This window comes from Octopus bimaculoides, chromosome 14 (assembly GCF_001194135.2).
Source record: "Octopus bimaculoides isolate UCB-OBI-ISO-001 chromosome 14, ASM119413v2, whole genome shotgun sequence".
In the NCBI taxonomy this organism is placed as follows: domain Eukaryota; kingdom Metazoa; phylum Mollusca; class Cephalopoda; order Octopoda; family Octopodidae; genus Octopus; species Octopus bimaculoides.
The window spans coordinates 5507583-5525394 of NC_068994.1; the positions used below are offsets into that span (position 1 = coordinate 5507583).

The 17812-nt window shown below is 32.5% G+C and overlaps 1 protein-coding gene across 1 annotated transcript in view; it reads left to right on the forward strand.

The window, feature by feature from the left end:
• Positions 1 to 1938: 1938 nt before the first annotated feature.
• Positions 1939 to 17812, forward strand: part of LOC128249427 (multiple epidermal growth factor-like domains protein 10) — a 16384-nt gene continuing 510 nt past the window's right edge. Inside the window, exons 1-7 of the mRNA XM_052973007.1 lie at positions 1939 to 1957; positions 5318 to 5404; positions 7139 to 7291; positions 10613 to 10765; positions 13728 to 13877; positions 15347 to 15490; positions 17621 to 17810. Of these exons, the coding sequence (XP_052828967.1) occupies positions 1954 to 1957; positions 5318 to 5404; positions 7139 to 7291; positions 10613 to 10765; positions 13728 to 13877; positions 15347 to 15490; positions 17621 to 17810 (881 nt within the window). The 5' untranslated portion in view covers positions 1939 to 1953. The remainder of the gene's footprint in view (positions 1958 to 5317; positions 5405 to 7138; positions 7292 to 10612; positions 10766 to 13727; positions 13878 to 15346; positions 15491 to 17620; positions 17811 to 17812) is intronic.

Below are 17812 nucleotides of genomic sequence, written 5' to 3' on the forward strand. Positions count from 1 at the left end.
TATATAACGTACATGATGCATAGTGCATAGTTTTCTTATATAATTTTTGCAAGTAATTTTATTCATTTATTTATGTAAATGTACATGTATATTTATTTCGTTGTGTGCTTTAAATTAAGCTTTGGAATTTGTGTTGATTCCCTAGATGTGTAGAGAGAATTAACTACTAAAAGAAATTGAAATGAAAATATGAGGGAGTGAAAGGAAACAGGAATTTAAGCAAGGTTATTTTACCTGTAATCATCAGTAGGGCTGTTTTGGCTGAATCGCAATAAATTCTCGGTAGACAATTCGTTTGCGAAATGAGATTCATAATTGGAGAACCAAAGAGTACTTCTGTCCTATTGTTGAAGAGTTGTTAATTCCTCGTTTTCACATATTTCTGTCCAAAGTTTAATATTGTTTTCCCAGCCTTGGGAGCTTTTGCAATTTCTGTTTGCATCTGTGCGCTAATTGTTTTAAATTTTTCTTCGTTGCAATTTGTTCTTAGCCGTATTAGCTGGGTTTCCATTCAAAATTTGTCGAGAGTTTTTGATGTTGTTCGAGTTCATTAGCGATATGTTTTATTTGTAGTTTCTTTGGGTGGATGATTGGCTGAAACATTTTCATATATTTTCGCTTTGGCATTATCTTTAATGAAGTACCAAAAGGCAAATTTACCAGTTAAGTGTTTTCGATTGCTGAGGTTTCTTGTTGCATGCAGGTCAATGTTATCTTCATGTTCAGTTTTGGGATTTTGTGCCGGCTTCTAGAACATCGCTATTTCTATATATATATGTGTATATTTATATGTATGTATTCTGGCATGTATATGTATATGCTTATCTATAGATGTATATATAAACTCGTCTAAATCTACTTATAGTGTCACGAAATTCCACGTTATTCCACTCGGTTAATGACAGAAGGGCTAACAGAGTACCCAACATCTACTTGTGGCTACTTCATCACCTAAATTAGGGAAATATATAATTTTCTAAAGAGTTACACTCGCAATCGAATGACAGTTATAGGTTTCGGTATACACACACACACACGTACACACACATACGCGCACACAACACATACATATTTGAACATACGCACATTTACATGCATGCACATATAATTATATGTTGCATACATATTGTCATGAGAAATGTATAGATACACTTAGAAACAAACTTGTACATCCGTTTATGAATACATTGTGATGGTATAGAGGGCCCTTAATAACTAGACATGTTCGTTCTTCCTCTTGGAGGGAGAGAAAAAACATACTTATTGCAGCGTTTTTCTTTTTTCCGGATATGATTATTGAAAATTTTATAGTTAATCACAGACTTATCAGATTTAGTTACTCTTTTGGACATAGAAGTTGTGAGAAATGTCTGCTGGGAATGTAATCATTTTGTGGTGTGGATTATTGTTGATACTTTCAACCAAACAGATTTCTACGTGTATGTAATTATATTTCTTTTCTTTTCTTTCTTTCTAATTACTGTCTCCATATATGTTGATTACATGTTTTAGTGGTAATTAATGCATATCCTAATTATTTGATAATGTAGTTTTGATGTTTTATGTTTTCTCTACGGAGCCTACCTCTCTCTCTCTTTCTCTCTCTTCCCCTCTCCCTCACTCTTCTTATATATATTCACAGATGTATACGCACGTACATATATACATATTCATATAAATTAATATATGAATGTATGTATATATATATATATATATATATATATATATATATATATATATATATATATATACAAACACACACACACATACGCACGCACACATATACACATGCACACACACACACATACAAACGGACATATACGCACATACATATTGTAGCAGACATATATCTGAGTTGAAGCAAATATTTCAGTCTATAGTTTCAAATCGATAAATACTTTTCAAGGAAATTAGTAGACACAACATATGCTGAAATCCCTCTTGTATACCTGTATGAGTAAGTACGTGTGTTAATGCATATATATATATGTGTGTGTGTGTGTGTGTGTGTGTGTGTGTGTGTGTGTGTACGCCCTTTAACATCAGGTGGAAATTACTGGAAACTCGTAAACCCTATCGCAATGGAACAAGACCGTGTAAATTGTGTATGGCAGGAAGATGTATCATCCTCATGAACTCACATGAGCCAAGAAGTTACCTGAACTCCAGGACACATTTTCGGAAATTTTTACTTCAAAATTGGAAAACCTAACTACCAAGCGAAGGAAGACAACTCGCCCGACCATTATTTCTTAAAAGGAATATTTTTTTTAACTATCACCGGCGTTCTTGTGTTTAAAAAATTTTTTTGCAGAGAACGGTTATCATTTAGAAAAACTGAAGAATTGTCTAGTTCACGCTAGATATGAAACCAATGGTTTTTTTCTAAACTATTACGTTACACATACAAATATATATACATGTGCATGTGTGTGTGTGTGTTTGTGTGTATATATACTCACGCACGCAGACACAGATAGATAGATAGATGATAGACAGAGGGAGAAAGAGAGAAGGCGAGAGAGATAGGCATATATACATATACATATGAATAAATCCGTTTTTGTGAGTGTGTGTGTATGTGTGTGTATGTGTGTGGGCGTGTGTATTTATTTGTGAAGTTGTTTGTAAGACTGTCACCGTTTTCACCGCCTCACAAAAATGCGTTTTCTCTGTGCTTATGTCCCCTGACCTAGCGTTGCGATAAACGAATGCCGCTACAATAAGTACATGACTTAGAAAAAGTTTTTAAAATGACCAACAATATACTGGAGTTTGGTATACATATTTATAAACCCCGTTACAGCGGTCTACCAGTATAGCTACAATTTAGTGAAAATGTACATACATTTGTCTTTGTATATATAACATAATATAATATATATGGATATGTATACACACACTCACATATGTATATATACTAGAATGAAAAACGTGAGCGAGAAATAAACAGAGCAATAACAACATGTAACGAAAACATCTTTAAATGATTATTCCGGAGCATATTCATAATCTACTTCAATTACTGCTTCGCATTTGCTTGGCAGACGGTCAGACCGTCATTTAAAGATGTTTTTGTTAAATATTGTTATTGATTCTGTTGAAGAAAATTTGTTGAAGAAAAGCCGCAATGATTATGCACCAACCCAATAAGTATTTAATAAACCTGGAAAAATACAGAATAAGTAAGCCTAAAAGAAAAGATCTTCAAAAATTGCAACTAAGATAAAATTTGAATGGGTTGCAAATTCAATAAAATATTCAAAGCCAAGCCATTCAATACTGATCGACCATCTTTCAGTCAAGAAGTAGGTCAAAAATAAAAGAGCTTAAAGTGCTAGAACTAAATTTAAAATTCGATAAAAATAATCTGATGCTTTATCATAAATTCGCATTCATCAAATAATATATTGTTTTAAGATTTTTGAAATAGAGAATCGTGTTTGTTTATTTATTATTAAGACAATTTTATAAAGATGATCTTTATTTTCTTTTATTATATTTAACTCCATGAAAGTAAAGTAAAATAATTTTGCCAAAAATATAACCAAGAAAATATTTAATTACTGATATAGGCTTAAATTTTACTATAATCTAACATTTAGATTAATTACCTACTTCCTTTACATTTGTAAAAAAATTTTAGTGAATAAAAAATTTTAACTACTAATGTTACAAAATATTATGGCAGTTACCACTCTATTTTCATATATTAAAATAACTGAAATTTATTTGCAGTCAGGATTAGCAATAGGGTGAAAGATGATAGATCAACATTGTATGACTTGGCTTATTTGAATATTCTATTTAATTGGGAACCCATTCAAGTTCCATTTTAGCTGCAATATTTTAAGCTCTTTTCTTTTATTTTAAGGATTAGTTTTTGTTCTGTATTTTTCCAGGCTTATTAAATACTTAAGAATATTTCAATCCCTTGCTCACGTTTTTCATTCTAGTCCACTTTTTTGTTTTACAGGAGATGCTGAAAAATCAATAATTTTTGTTCTAATACGAACAGCCATATCAACAATCCAACATACCTCTATCATCAGCTGCTCCACAGATATCACTAAGTGTTGTTTGGGAACAAACATACCTTAGATATCACCACATCCACACAATCTTAGTTCTAGGAAACATTAAACACTAACATTATTAATTAAACTACAACAAAGAAACACATTTACCCTATGTACAAAAACAGTATCGGTAAATAAATTCAATAAGTAAACCTATAACTAACTCCTAAAATATCTAACTAAATAGTGACCTAACCTTTGAAGTCATACAAATGATATTCCCACCAGTTTTGCATAGTTATTAATATAAAAGTGCAATTCTATTCTCTCCAAAACAAAACAAACTTGATTATACGTGTGTGTCTGTCTGTATATATGCACACACACATACATATATGTGTATTTATGTATTATATAAAGGTATGTATTTTGTGTTGATGAGAAGAAAAAGGTGCAGCTGTCTTGTAAGAAGTTTGCTTCCCAACCATATGATTCCAGGTTTAGTTCCACCACGTGGCACATTTAGCAAGTGTCTCCTGCTATAGCCTCGGGCCAACCAATACCTTGTGAGTCGTTGTGGTCGGAAATTGATAGAAATATTATTGCGTCTGTGTTTCTTACAGACCACCGCTTGACAACCGGTGTTATTATGTTTCCGTCCCCGTAACTTAGCCATTTAGTAAATGAGACCAATAGGATGAGCATCAGGCTTACAAAAAAATACTCGTTTTGATTCTTTCTAGTGAAGTTTTTCAATGCGTTGCCCCTGCATGGATCCAATTTAGTGACTGAAATAAATAAGATACAATTTAAGAACATATAACGCCTTGTCAACTTCGTCATATCTGTTTTTGGAGGGAGCTGTTCTGAAGCAATATCGTTTCTATATAAGACCGAACATGTGGGGTTTTCATAGTTCAGGGAGACGTAATCTTGATATGTGTGATGGTAAATTTTTTCCCCCATCAACAGAGATAAATCTATTTGCTATTTTTCGGGGGAAAGATAAACCCCTTTGTGTACTGATGCATTAACACGTTTATAAACAGTTAAGGTGTTCAAAAACATTTCTATGCATATTAGGATATGTTGTATCCAAGCTTTTCTAGAAATACCCCGGTTTCTGTTCTCGCTGAAAAGTTTTCACTTGATTTTTATTTTCACTAACAAACATTTTGATTTATGGCATTTATATGGCTGAGATGGACATAAATATCATTTCTTTATATTCTACACGATGTCTAAGTTATTCCACTGATGTCTACTTAAAAATAAAGTTCTATTTTTCTTTATTAAAGCCCAATGCAATATTACCATAGGAGATTGCGTCGCAGATGATAAGAGAAATAACATTTCCTGCAACAGTACTTGTTTCAGAACACCTGGTAAGTTTAGTAGTATTATTGCTATTTAATATAACTAAATTGAATAACATGATACTGCTCTTACTCTCATATTCTGCATCCTGTCATAGTTTTACATTTCTTCGATAGAGTGCGGTTTTCTACTGTATTGTGAGTGCTATTATATGTAATTATGTGTACGTGTACATGTACACATATGCCAGAAATACTGATTCCATTCTGTAAGTTACCATCACAGTAAAGAAGACAAAGAGGACCACGATGTGTATTTTATAAGAAGACAGAGAATGACTTAGAACAAGAGAAAATATATATCAATTGATAACTATGATTAATCAATTTTAGACAGAAGACATTAGAAAATTTTTTTATCAAAGGCTACATACTTTTAAAAATATATATAACTAATAATATGAATTTTTTAAATAGAAAAATTCATTTCGAAATTTTTCAAAATACATAACTTTCGTTATAATAAACTTAGAATGTAGATGATGCTAACATTGTTAACATGTTTTTTTGTTTACAGCGTTCATGTGATAAATTTTATATTATTATACCAAATACTAAACATTATTCTTTTCTAATTTAGTTAACTTCGAAAAGTGATGGGAATATCACCTGTATCATCACACGCGGTGTCATTTATTTATAGTGAAGCTATGTCCTATAATTTGTTACTTTTCTTTACACTAAATGAGAAGATACATTGCGGAATTGTTATTCTAACGAGTTATATCGATTAATCACCCGAAGAGATACATCTGCATGGTCGGATGCTCCTGACCCATTTGTGAAGTATCCCACCCATGAGGGATCGATGCTAGATGTGTCGAAACAATTGTATTGTATTTTCGAGTTCATAAAAGTTCACAGTGGACCTCAGTTTTGAAGGTTGTGAAAGATTTATATTCCGCACAATAAAAGTTGACAAAGCTGTTAATCTGGAATAACCAATTTTAGACAAAGCTGTTAATCTGTAATAACCAGCTTTTAACAAAGCTTAAGAAAATATATACGTGTGTGTGTATTCTCCTCTATGAATGTTAAATCTTCAAATTATCCCAGTACTACTAGGCATCTCTCACCGTTTTTCTTATGAGAAAATAAAGCAAATGGAAAGAACCTCTTAAATTTTTAAGAATTTCAATAATTCAGAAATATTAGCAAAAAATGACAAACCTAAAAGTCTACAGTGATGAATGGCACCTCTCCTTTCGTTAGTTGACCAGATAAAATCATATAGCAATTCTCTGAGAGAAAAATATATGGGATGGGTTAAGTAGAAACGGAATAGACATGGGTGTAAAGCCTTCGATCATAGATCAACTCAGTTAATGCTGAGTGACGGCTAAATAACAAGAGTATTAAAAATGCGTCATTAAATGTGAGGAAGATATGTACATGAATATATTTTAAAACCTCAGAATCTGTAGTTCATAAACACTAATTATCAATTTTCTTTTATGTCATAGATAAAAAAATTTACGATAAATAATAAATTAATATTTAGGGTAGACAGAGGAGTATCGCGGAAGTAAACTGTTTGTGAACCGATTCTAAAAATTAGATTAATTTATTCCTTGCCACTGAGATTGCTAATGCTCTTTAAATTGTATAAATCATAACGCTATATTCATCTAAAGCTTTTTATATAACTTAGATATAGTTTAATATGAAGGAAATCAATATTATATATTAAGACAATAATTGAAAGAAATTTTGTAATATTGTTGATGTATTTTTTGTTTACAGAGAATTGTGTAAATTATACTGGAGTTGACTTGTTTGGAAAAGAACAAAAATACCAATGTAACTGCAAACACCTTAGTGACTGTAAGTTCCAAATCCTTAGTAAATGTGAAAATGGATGCTTACCTGGATATGAAAAGCCATATTGTCAAAAACGTAAGTTAAAAAATAGCAGGGTTGCTGAACATTACATTCTTATATATTCTGTTTAAATCACAATTTCATTAAAAGTTGGTTGTCTGATGATACTGATAAAAAGTACTATTGTTTAAAGCATGATTTTCATTCCCGACATTTTAATTGTTTGAATAATTTTAACCTAAACGTGCAAAGATATTAAGGTATTGATTAATATGAAAAACAAATAGTTTGCATTATAGATTCCTTTAATATAAGAAAGTTTCAAATATGCAGAACAGTGTTACATTAATAATCCTGTTTCCATAAAACAAAAGTTTAACTAAATCTTATAAAAGAAAAGATGTCATATTATTATTGGATACAAACAAATAACATTTAACACATTTTTAAAACACACACACGCACGCCACATCACAAACACCCATACATATATATAACACACACGCGCACGCCACATTACATATACCCATATATGCATAACACACAAAAACACATATACGCAATTTCCACCCCTACTTCCCGCTAGACTCCGATTCCGAAAACCCCCATACATCATGAAACTTCCCCATTTCTCATCTATCTAAGATTTCATTATACTGTTGCTTTTCACACCCTTTATTTTATTCCATTACTTATCTTCTCCTCCTCCTCTTCACTCAATCTCTTGTAGTCCCTTCACTCCCTCCCCCCAAACTGCTAGGGTGTGCAGGCTGCTACTTCTAGGTTATATATCTTTGCTATCGCTATTGCGTAATACACCACAGACAAAATGGTTAGTTACTTCAATATAATATACCATGCAAGTATATTAAGAGCGGTTAGGAAGTAATGGTGAAAAAGAACATGACTGGGACTAAAACAATTAAACAGATCAATCGAATTTTAGGTCAACAATAGAGGTAGTAAATTAGATTATCCCTAGGTTAGGAGTTATTATAGAGGCTATTTAATGTCCTTGAAATATTTAAATGTGCCATTAGCCTTATGTATACAGGAAAGACGATGGTTTAGTTTAGTAGTTATTAGATTTTCACTATTTGATCTCTTCAAAATTTCAGACAGCTCCATGCAGCAAAGCCTGCACCCGTATCTGCTGTTACCAGTACCCTCATTTAAATTAATATTATTAATAACCATACTTTTTTCTAGGTGATTCATTGTTAATCATGGGTGATTTATTGAGGCCAATATTTCTGCCAGATTAGTAGAAGTCTGGGTGATAACAACATCGAGATTTCTCTTACTTAAATGGCCACATTACTATCACCATCTGCAAACCTACTAGACTGGTCATTACTAATATATGACCCAGTGGCAGCAGGGTTTTCATATATTATTTCTTATTTATATCCTGCGTTAGAAAGAGCCGGATTGTAAAAATGAAAGTATGAATTGAAAATGTCTTCATTCGCCGAAAGTTGCGTAATTCTGCGTGGAATACTTTTAGCTAGAGAATTAATAACGGAGATGGGACTGATTGGAGAATCTGCTAATATATTTAGTGATTTCATCTGGTTTTCTGTAGGGATAGTATAATCTGGATTTTAGGTTCAACGAGACGTCTACGCAGTTAACTGTTTTAATACCTAGTTCGAAAGTTAAGTCAAGGTTAAGGTTACGGTAGAATTTCCTAATTCTTAGTGAACTGACAATCATCCATCCTCTTTTATTTTCATTTCATTATATATGTAGTGGTCTACGTAGCTAAATAATTGAATGATCTCCCTTGCAAGAACGGTTATTTAGTAAACTCCCTATTCTAAGTTTCTCGAAGCGTCCGTGCCGTGAGACGTGATTCTTAATTATTCAAGAAGCTTAACGTTTCTCTTGCAAGTTTCTAGAATGTCTAACGATCCATTAATAAAAACAGCTTGCTAACCCTGCCCTTTGCTTCTTAGTTGATTAGACTTAGAACCATTCATGTCATTGTTATGTCCGTCTATTTCTCTACGCCACATGACTTAGAACCACCACTTAGCTGTTATTTCTACATTTTCTATCTCTGAACTTTCTTGCATAGATAACTTCATTCAACTAGATTCTACATTTTGATTCTATGTATCATCATCGACCAGTAAACAGAATATATTTTTATGTGGTAAATATATGTCTTGAATTTAGTCTTCATCTCTTTATGAACTATTGTAATGACATACACGCAGCCACATGAACACCTTGTACTGACTATATATTTCCACTACATGTGTGTGTGTGCGCGCGCGTGTGTGTGTATGTGTATGTGTGTGTGTACGTGTGTGTGTGTATGTGTGTGCGTGTGTGTGTGTATGTGTTGGTTAAGTAAATTTTTACAGTTATTTTAGAAACGGTCGTGAGAGTATTACTAATAATAATATCTAGGGGTAATCTGGTTTATTTTCCGCTATGAAATTAAAGATCTGAATAAGAATTTCTCATGTTTTTATAAACTTATTACACGTTTACTTTTTCCTTTTATATATTTATATATATATTCTTTTTACACTTTTGCTTTTTAAGTCGTTTTCTTTTTATAAAATGTTATTCCATTGCCTTCCGCTATTTTCGAACATCCCATAGTGATTTATAGGAAACAAAGATCTTGAATCTATGGTCCCTGCTTGTTTCTAGATGTTTGCTCAGCGGAACTTACGTAATTCATTTTATCTGATGTGTTGAATGTGGATGCTTGCATGTTAGCAAAAATAATTGTCGGTTTCGTCATTGTTAGATCTCATTACTGTTTCTAAAGTAACTGGAAATATTTTCTTAGATAAATAACTCAGAACACACACATACACACACACACACACACACACACACACACACACACACACACACACACACACACACACACACTCTTTCACTTTATCTCTGTCTCCCACGCGCATGTTTAAAAATACACACACATAAGTGCACACTCACGCACGCATGCACTCACACACGCACGCACTCGCACATCTAGTTTACATAAATATATTTAATCAGAGTATTATTATATCTCACAATTTCACGACATAGGTGTTTAGTTATAACGTATTAATGAGTGCATATTTGTACTTTACTTCATATTGTATTTACATTGAATTATGCATGTCCATTCTAGTAAATGTTCCAGTACTTAGATAGGTGCATCTTTATTAAATAAAAGGAAGTTTTTACAATATTATTAAACTATTAGGGAAAAATACACAGATTCTTAACCTTAATATATGTTATAATTTAAATGTAAATATAACTTTTGTTAGCTAAAATGTACCAAAACTTATCTGAATACTTGCTTGAGTTTGTCAGTATTTGCTATTATTAATCGAGTTGTTAGTTTAATAATTTTAAATTATTTTTGTATATTATATGCAGGTATGTACCATAACTTCATAAAGAAAGACACAAATCAGAGTTATCATCAACTATTTATATCTAAAAACAAAGAGGCAGTGATGTCCCCAATAGAACTAAAATTTAGAAACAAATACAGAATTAATACAATAAAAATTTGTAGCAATCTTTCTGGTAAGAAACATTTCAAATTGTATTTCATATTTGTATTTCTCGTAACTGATGTTAAATTAAGATTTATTGTCGTTGTGCAAATGATTGTAGTGCTTATATTTCTAATGATACTGAAATTGAAATTAATTTGTTTTTAATATACAATTTTTATGTATTATTAATGTTATGAAAATATTTTCATTTATTCGGAAAATACTAAGATATTGGTTCAAGTTCAGTAAGTATGCTTATTAACGTATATTAGAACATTTGTAATGATCATTCCAAATTAATAAATCTCTGAAAATATTGGCAACGTGTAATATATGCAGACTATTAAAACTTAGGTCAAACCAAACTGAAATTAATTAGTGCAAGATGTGAAATGAGTGATAAGTGATCACAAAAATCTGCGAAATAATGTGAATATTCCTTTTCCTATCGGCACAAAGCTTCCAATTTTGGGGAATTGAGGCTAGTCGATTACATCAATCTGATTGTTCGAATGGTACTTTTTTATTGGTTCCAAAAGAAAGAAAGGCAAAGACGTTCTTCAGAGGATTTGAGCTGAGAACGTCAAGAGCTCGAAGAAATACCAAAAAGCATTTTGTCCGTCATGCTAATGATTCTGCCAAATCGATGCCTTAAATAACGTTGATAATGAGAGTACTACCGCGTCAATGAATCCCTATATTTATCATTCCATCTGCCACTCTTTCTCTCTCTTTCTGTCTGTCTGTCTCACTCACTGTATCTTTCTGTCTCGCTTTCCCCCTGTCTCGCTTTCCCCCTGTCCCTCTTTCTGTCTCTAACACGCATGCACACATACATAGAGCCCCTCTCTGTTTAATATATTTATCAATTTCACTGATATTACTTGATTTCGTTGCATAAATTCGATGGTATCAAACAGTTTTCTCTAAGTAGACATAAAGCAGCAAAACTTGGTTATTAAACGATTCCTCAAGTGCATAATGATATAAGAAAAGTGTAGTTATGGATAAGGCTTAAAAGGTGCATAGCATATTACATATATATAAACAAATAGTAAATGAGTATATGCATATATACGTACAGGTATGTGCATACCGACATCCACCTGTATATATAGGTGCATATCTGGGTACAGGACATTGCAAACAAAACGTAGACGAGAAAACACACAAGCCACATAGAGAACATTCTACTTCATCAGCTACCCACGTTTTAACACCGGCGTTTCGACGAGCTTGGGCAGGACGCATCGTTAAAACAGCTCATCCCATGGACCGCAGATTAAATTTGTATACGCAAATTAAATCTTGCCATGGAGGAATGTAGTGGCGGACAAAAAACAAGACAGGAAAACAAACAGAAAAGGCTTTACGGCCAGACGAGAAAAATTATGTGTGTATGAACGCGGTGAATATACCGAGAAAGAATATAGTGAGAAAGGAGGAATATAAATGTAATATAATATAATATAATATAATATAACATAATATAATATAATATAATAAGAATTTAGAGCTTATAAACGAATCCATGAAAATGATAAAATAAAAATACGATTAAAACATTTAAGTGATCAAGTGCCCAGAAGAAAATTGGTACCATTCAGCACGGGTATAATACAAATATAACAGGTATATTAGAGCAATCAAATATAGCTAAATATAAACGAAACTATGGGGAGAGGTCAGGAGATAAGGCAAAATATTGCATTGTACATAAATTAATAAACCCAACAATAACACTCTTTTACTCTTTTACTCTTTTACTTGTTTCAGTCATTTGACTGCGGCCATGCTGGAGCACCGCCTTTAGTCGAGCAAATCGACCCCAGGACTTATTCTTTGTAAGCCTAGTACTTATTCTAACGGTCTCTTTTGCTGAACTGCTAAGTTTCGGAGACATAAACACACTAGCATCGGTTGTCAAGCGATGTTGGGGGGACAAACACAAACACACAAACGCACACACATATATATACATATATGTATATATATATACGACGGACTTCTTTCAGTTTCCGTCTACCAAATCTGCAAGGTAGCTATATAAACCGTGGTTTATATATATTTTATTTATTATAATAATATGAGAAAATAGATTGGTAATTGTTAAATTAATATTTATTAATTAAAAAATTGACAAACATCCCTTACAGCTGTTTCAATTCAAGCTCTCAGAAAATTAATTAAGTAAAGTAAAAATTTATTTGAAAGTCGAATCTCTAGATAAAGGTATACAAAGTAGGTGTTCAATTTCCTCATGTTGAGTAAATGGCTGCAAACCGTTAACTGATAAAAAAATTATACATCAAGAACATAGCATATAAATGGTAGAGCCCTTAGAAGGGAAGTAAAGCTGTGTATAATGGAATTGTAAATCAATATATTTATCTGGAGTGTTAAGTATAATAAAGCTCAAGTAGATACAATTGGTAAAAATGTCATATTGTGCTATTAAATCAATATAAACTTAGTATGTAGAGTTTAATTCAAGTGTGTATAGTTACTAGTGTATAGTGAAGGTGGAAGATACTCAGGCAATAAATTACTTATTAAAAATATCGAAATAGTTAAAAGTCCTATGAGAATATTCACTCAATTTTGGTGGTACATAAAAATTATGTATATAATAATTTTCAAATTTTTTATCTATTTACATGAATATTAACATTCGCTGGTTCATAATTTGTGTATGCCCCTAGTTTAGTTTGTTCCTAGTTCTCTCTTCAGCTTTTCTCCTCTAAATTGAATTAATTGTACTAGATGAACCAAACCTTTAGCTATTACCTAACTTACTGTAAATAACAATTATTTAGTTCTACTTGTTTTCGCTTTTGTATGTCCCTAAATTAAATTATTCCTAGATTTTTCTTTAGCCATTCACCTCTATATGAATACCTACTTCCGGTTTTGAAAGCTTTATATTTAACCATTTATAGTTCTTTACTGATTAAGAATTTCTATTTTCATGTATATTTTTCTCTTTTTAGATTCATTAATGAACGTCACGCAACCAACTGGATTGAAATGCGAAATAAAGAACACTACTAATACTAAGACTACAATTTGCACTGGTGACGTACATACTGATACGTTGAATATCAATGGAACGGCTGGAATTAATTTTATTAAGTTAATTGGTATGTTGAAACATCACTTTAAAAGCAATTTGCAGATGTTTATTCATTTTTTTTTGGTATTTTTTATCATGTTCAATCATTAATATCATGACTTTTGTCAAACAAGAATTTATCACAGAACTCTTCATTAAAACAATTTTTTATGGAAACAACTTTTTTAAGAAAAAATCTTTTCACAAGACAAATTATTACTGAAAAGATACTTTTTTTCAGCTAAACGATTTGACTTTGAATTAATTCATAAAAAGTATTTTGTAATATACTTCGATTTTGTATTTGGTTTGCAAGATTCTTGATGCGAGTTCATGTGTTGAGACAAAATCTTGTTTCTTAGGTAGATTATTACACCAATAAACACACGCGCCGGTTCAATATAACTTCTTCATTGTTAGTTAATCGGGTAAATATTGGTTGATTATGATTGAAAATTAACCAATAAAACGTGATCACCACGCAAACGGCCACGACCCCTCACACTTTCATTCGCAACTTAGGTATATATTGTCAGGCACACAACAGACTCGGCTATAACATTCTGCTGTCGGATAGTGCGTGCTTAACAGATACCGCGGGCATCTTTCAGTTTCTGTCTACTAAATCCACATACAAGGTTTGGTTGTCCGGGTTTATAATGGAAGTTACTTGCCCAAGATACCATACTGTAGCACTGAACTTAGAAAAATCTGATTGTGGAACAAATTTTCTATCACTAGGCTACACCTTCACCTATATCATTTTCTCCACAAAACAAATTTTAAGTATAATAACTTGTATTAGAAATTGTGTTACAGACTGCAACATATATATGTATATATACACAAATATATGTATATGATTTTATATACATGTATTTGTATACCGACAAATGGACAGACAGACACACACACACAGAGGCACACACACACACACACACACACACACACACACACACACACACACACACAAACACACACAAACATGCACGCACGCACAGATGCACGATCTTAACAAACCTTAATAGCATAGTAGGCTCCCGGGCAAGTCATTGAATTAAGCTCTTTAATATTTAGATACTAACAGGAAGACACAGCGAATTTACATCATAATTAGGCCCCTAATACCAGAGGCCCCAACATAACTTCCCCGTGTACCCATACCTTAGAACTGCAATGTTAGCATACTGTTGATTTCTTTTTGATAGAAACAGTTCAATTTTCCCTTCTCGGCTAAGAAACAGAAAACTTGTTTTAAACTTTTCACAACTGTAGCTTATGTAGATTCTACATGTACAGGAATCACATAATTTTTTATTTCTTATATGTGCATGAATTTCTACAAATTTAAGATTGTAAAAGTTAAATATAGAAAATAGCACTATTGTCGATGAATTACTTGATATGTGAGACTTTGGAAGTTTGAGATTTATATTCAATAACTGTTTTGTTTTAATGCTCATTTACAAAGAAACTGTTTCGATGTTATCAATTTAGGATGCCCACCACAATTGTATGGTAAAAACTGTACCAAGAAATGTCATTGTTCTGGAAATAAATCATGTCACCAAATTACTGGAGAGTGTAAAGATGGCTGCGAAGATGGATGGTATGGAGGGAAGTGTGAGAAGCAAACATATGGTGAGTACATATTTGTTCAGAGTATGAGGATACTTAGATACTTAGATAACTTTCAGCCAGAGGTTACCAGTGCCATGACTAACTTAGTTGAAGCAGTTGAGAAGACATTTAATTATGTTTAATGTTACAGTCATACTTTCGGAATCGTAGCCCATGCGAATAAATCTTCTCAATACGGTTCATTTCTTTGGTATTCAGATCTGAAACCAGCTATTAATATTTACTGCATGGCACATAACGTGAATAGATATGTATTTCATAGCATATAGAAACTTCGGAACAGTAAGCACTTAGGATTCTTTTGTTGGTGTTATATGTCCTTGATAAAATGATTTAACAAAGATACAATTAAACTCAGCATACTGAAATAGGACATGGTAAAATTGATGTCTGTTTTATTAACCGAAACTGTTTAGTTCTTTCAATTTATGAGACTTGGAGAATCTGTGAATGCAAGTGGTATTGGGGTTCACGCTTTACATATGTGTGTGTGTGTGTGTGTGTGTGTGTGTGTGTGTCAAGGCGTAGCGAAGGAAGAACCGTCATATCCGATGGAACTTGGAAAAGTAAGATAAATATTATTCATGGTATAAATGACGGAGACAGAGAAGTATTTAGTTATGTCGTTTTTTATTCCAAGTCCATTTCCACCCCTCAACCGAACTACTCTTGAATGTTCACCCTTCCAGTGAGTATCGATATTATACTTACCAGTAATATATACTAAAATCTATGCAATAAATTATTTAATTTTTGCTAATGAATGAGAGATGTATTGTTCTCGTATTTACAGAATATATTCCATTTCATATTCCTATATGTCAGTCATTCTAGTTTTCAGATTCCTTAGTATATTGTTATATAGTAATGTTATTGTTGTTCTCATACGTCTAATTGAGTGGGATTAGTATAGGATTGTATTAAGATATTAGTGTTGTATCAAAAGGTTTCGTGAATGAGTTATTTTTACGACAGGAAATTGTATTATATAATTTTATATTCATCAATTTTCCCAAGATAATATTCTACGATATCAAATTAGAAAATTATCTAGCATGTAGTATAAAATAAGTTAGCTCTTAAACTTCAGCTTTATGTAGATTTGAAGAAAATTATATAACTTAAATAAGTTTCGGCCAGTATAGGCCCAGGTCATATCTAACTTAATAGCACCACCTGGAGAAGTCTTTTAGATCGTGATTAACACCCGACTCATATATGTGACATCATGGCCCACTCTAGCAAAGAGTTTTTAAAATTTATTTTTGGAGACATATCCAGGTGTAGGGGGTTGGTCTGGGACTTTTGGAAAAAATTGTCCAGAGAACTAGAATTTTATGGGATCTGTTTCCGTTTTGATGTATTTTGAAATAATATTAAAATGAGCTGAACCGGTTGAGGTAAAGTAGTTGTGTCGTAATGTTGTTATGTGTCCTGAGTTCGATTTTTGTAGTCGGCGGAGAGCACAGAGGTCAAGTCTTGCGTGGATTTTAAAATGGATGCTAACATTATTCGTGCAATATTGATGGAATATTTTCCACATCAGATATATGATGTAGCGCTCACAGTGGCGTTGGAGAGAGAAGAGAATGAGGTTTTTAGTCGACCCCAGGAGTTGATGCTTGTCATGCCGTCTATCTTTCTTATTATTGACCTCTGGAGTGCTTCCACTTTCATAATGCTTTGCTTCGTGTGGGGTGACCACAGTGGGCAACATTATTCAAGGTGGATCGGTCAAAAGTAGAGAAGGAGAAGGATGAAAGTGTGAGCATCTCTAGACCAGACGACTCTCAGAATTCAAGAGCACATCTTGCGGGCCAAGTCAACCTTACTGTTTACATGGGAACTCCAGCTTAGATTGTTATGAACTTTCTCGATATTCTTGCCTGATCTTTTATGAATATTTAGTTTATAAGTGTTAAGTTTTTGTCTTATAACTGCCATCTCCCATCTGGTACTTTGGGATGATACAAACTTTGTATATTTTAAGTATATACTACATTTTTTATAGTTATGTACAGAAAAGTGGAGCTATAGAAATATGCCACTTATTCAGAAAATAACGGTTTCAAAATATATTGAACTAAAAATTGTATACTAATCATTAATTTAGGCTTCTATCTTTTTCAGTTAATATTGCTCAAGGTAAACAAACAAATCAATCAAGTACTTATGGAACGAAAGGAACACGTGTCTTCCATAATGGAACATGTGTGGACATGAAGGTAGGGATGACATCCGCCAAGGCGGTTGACGGTAATTTTGACCCTGGAGTCGTACATAAATCATGTGCAAATACTAACAAGGAAAAGGATCCATTTT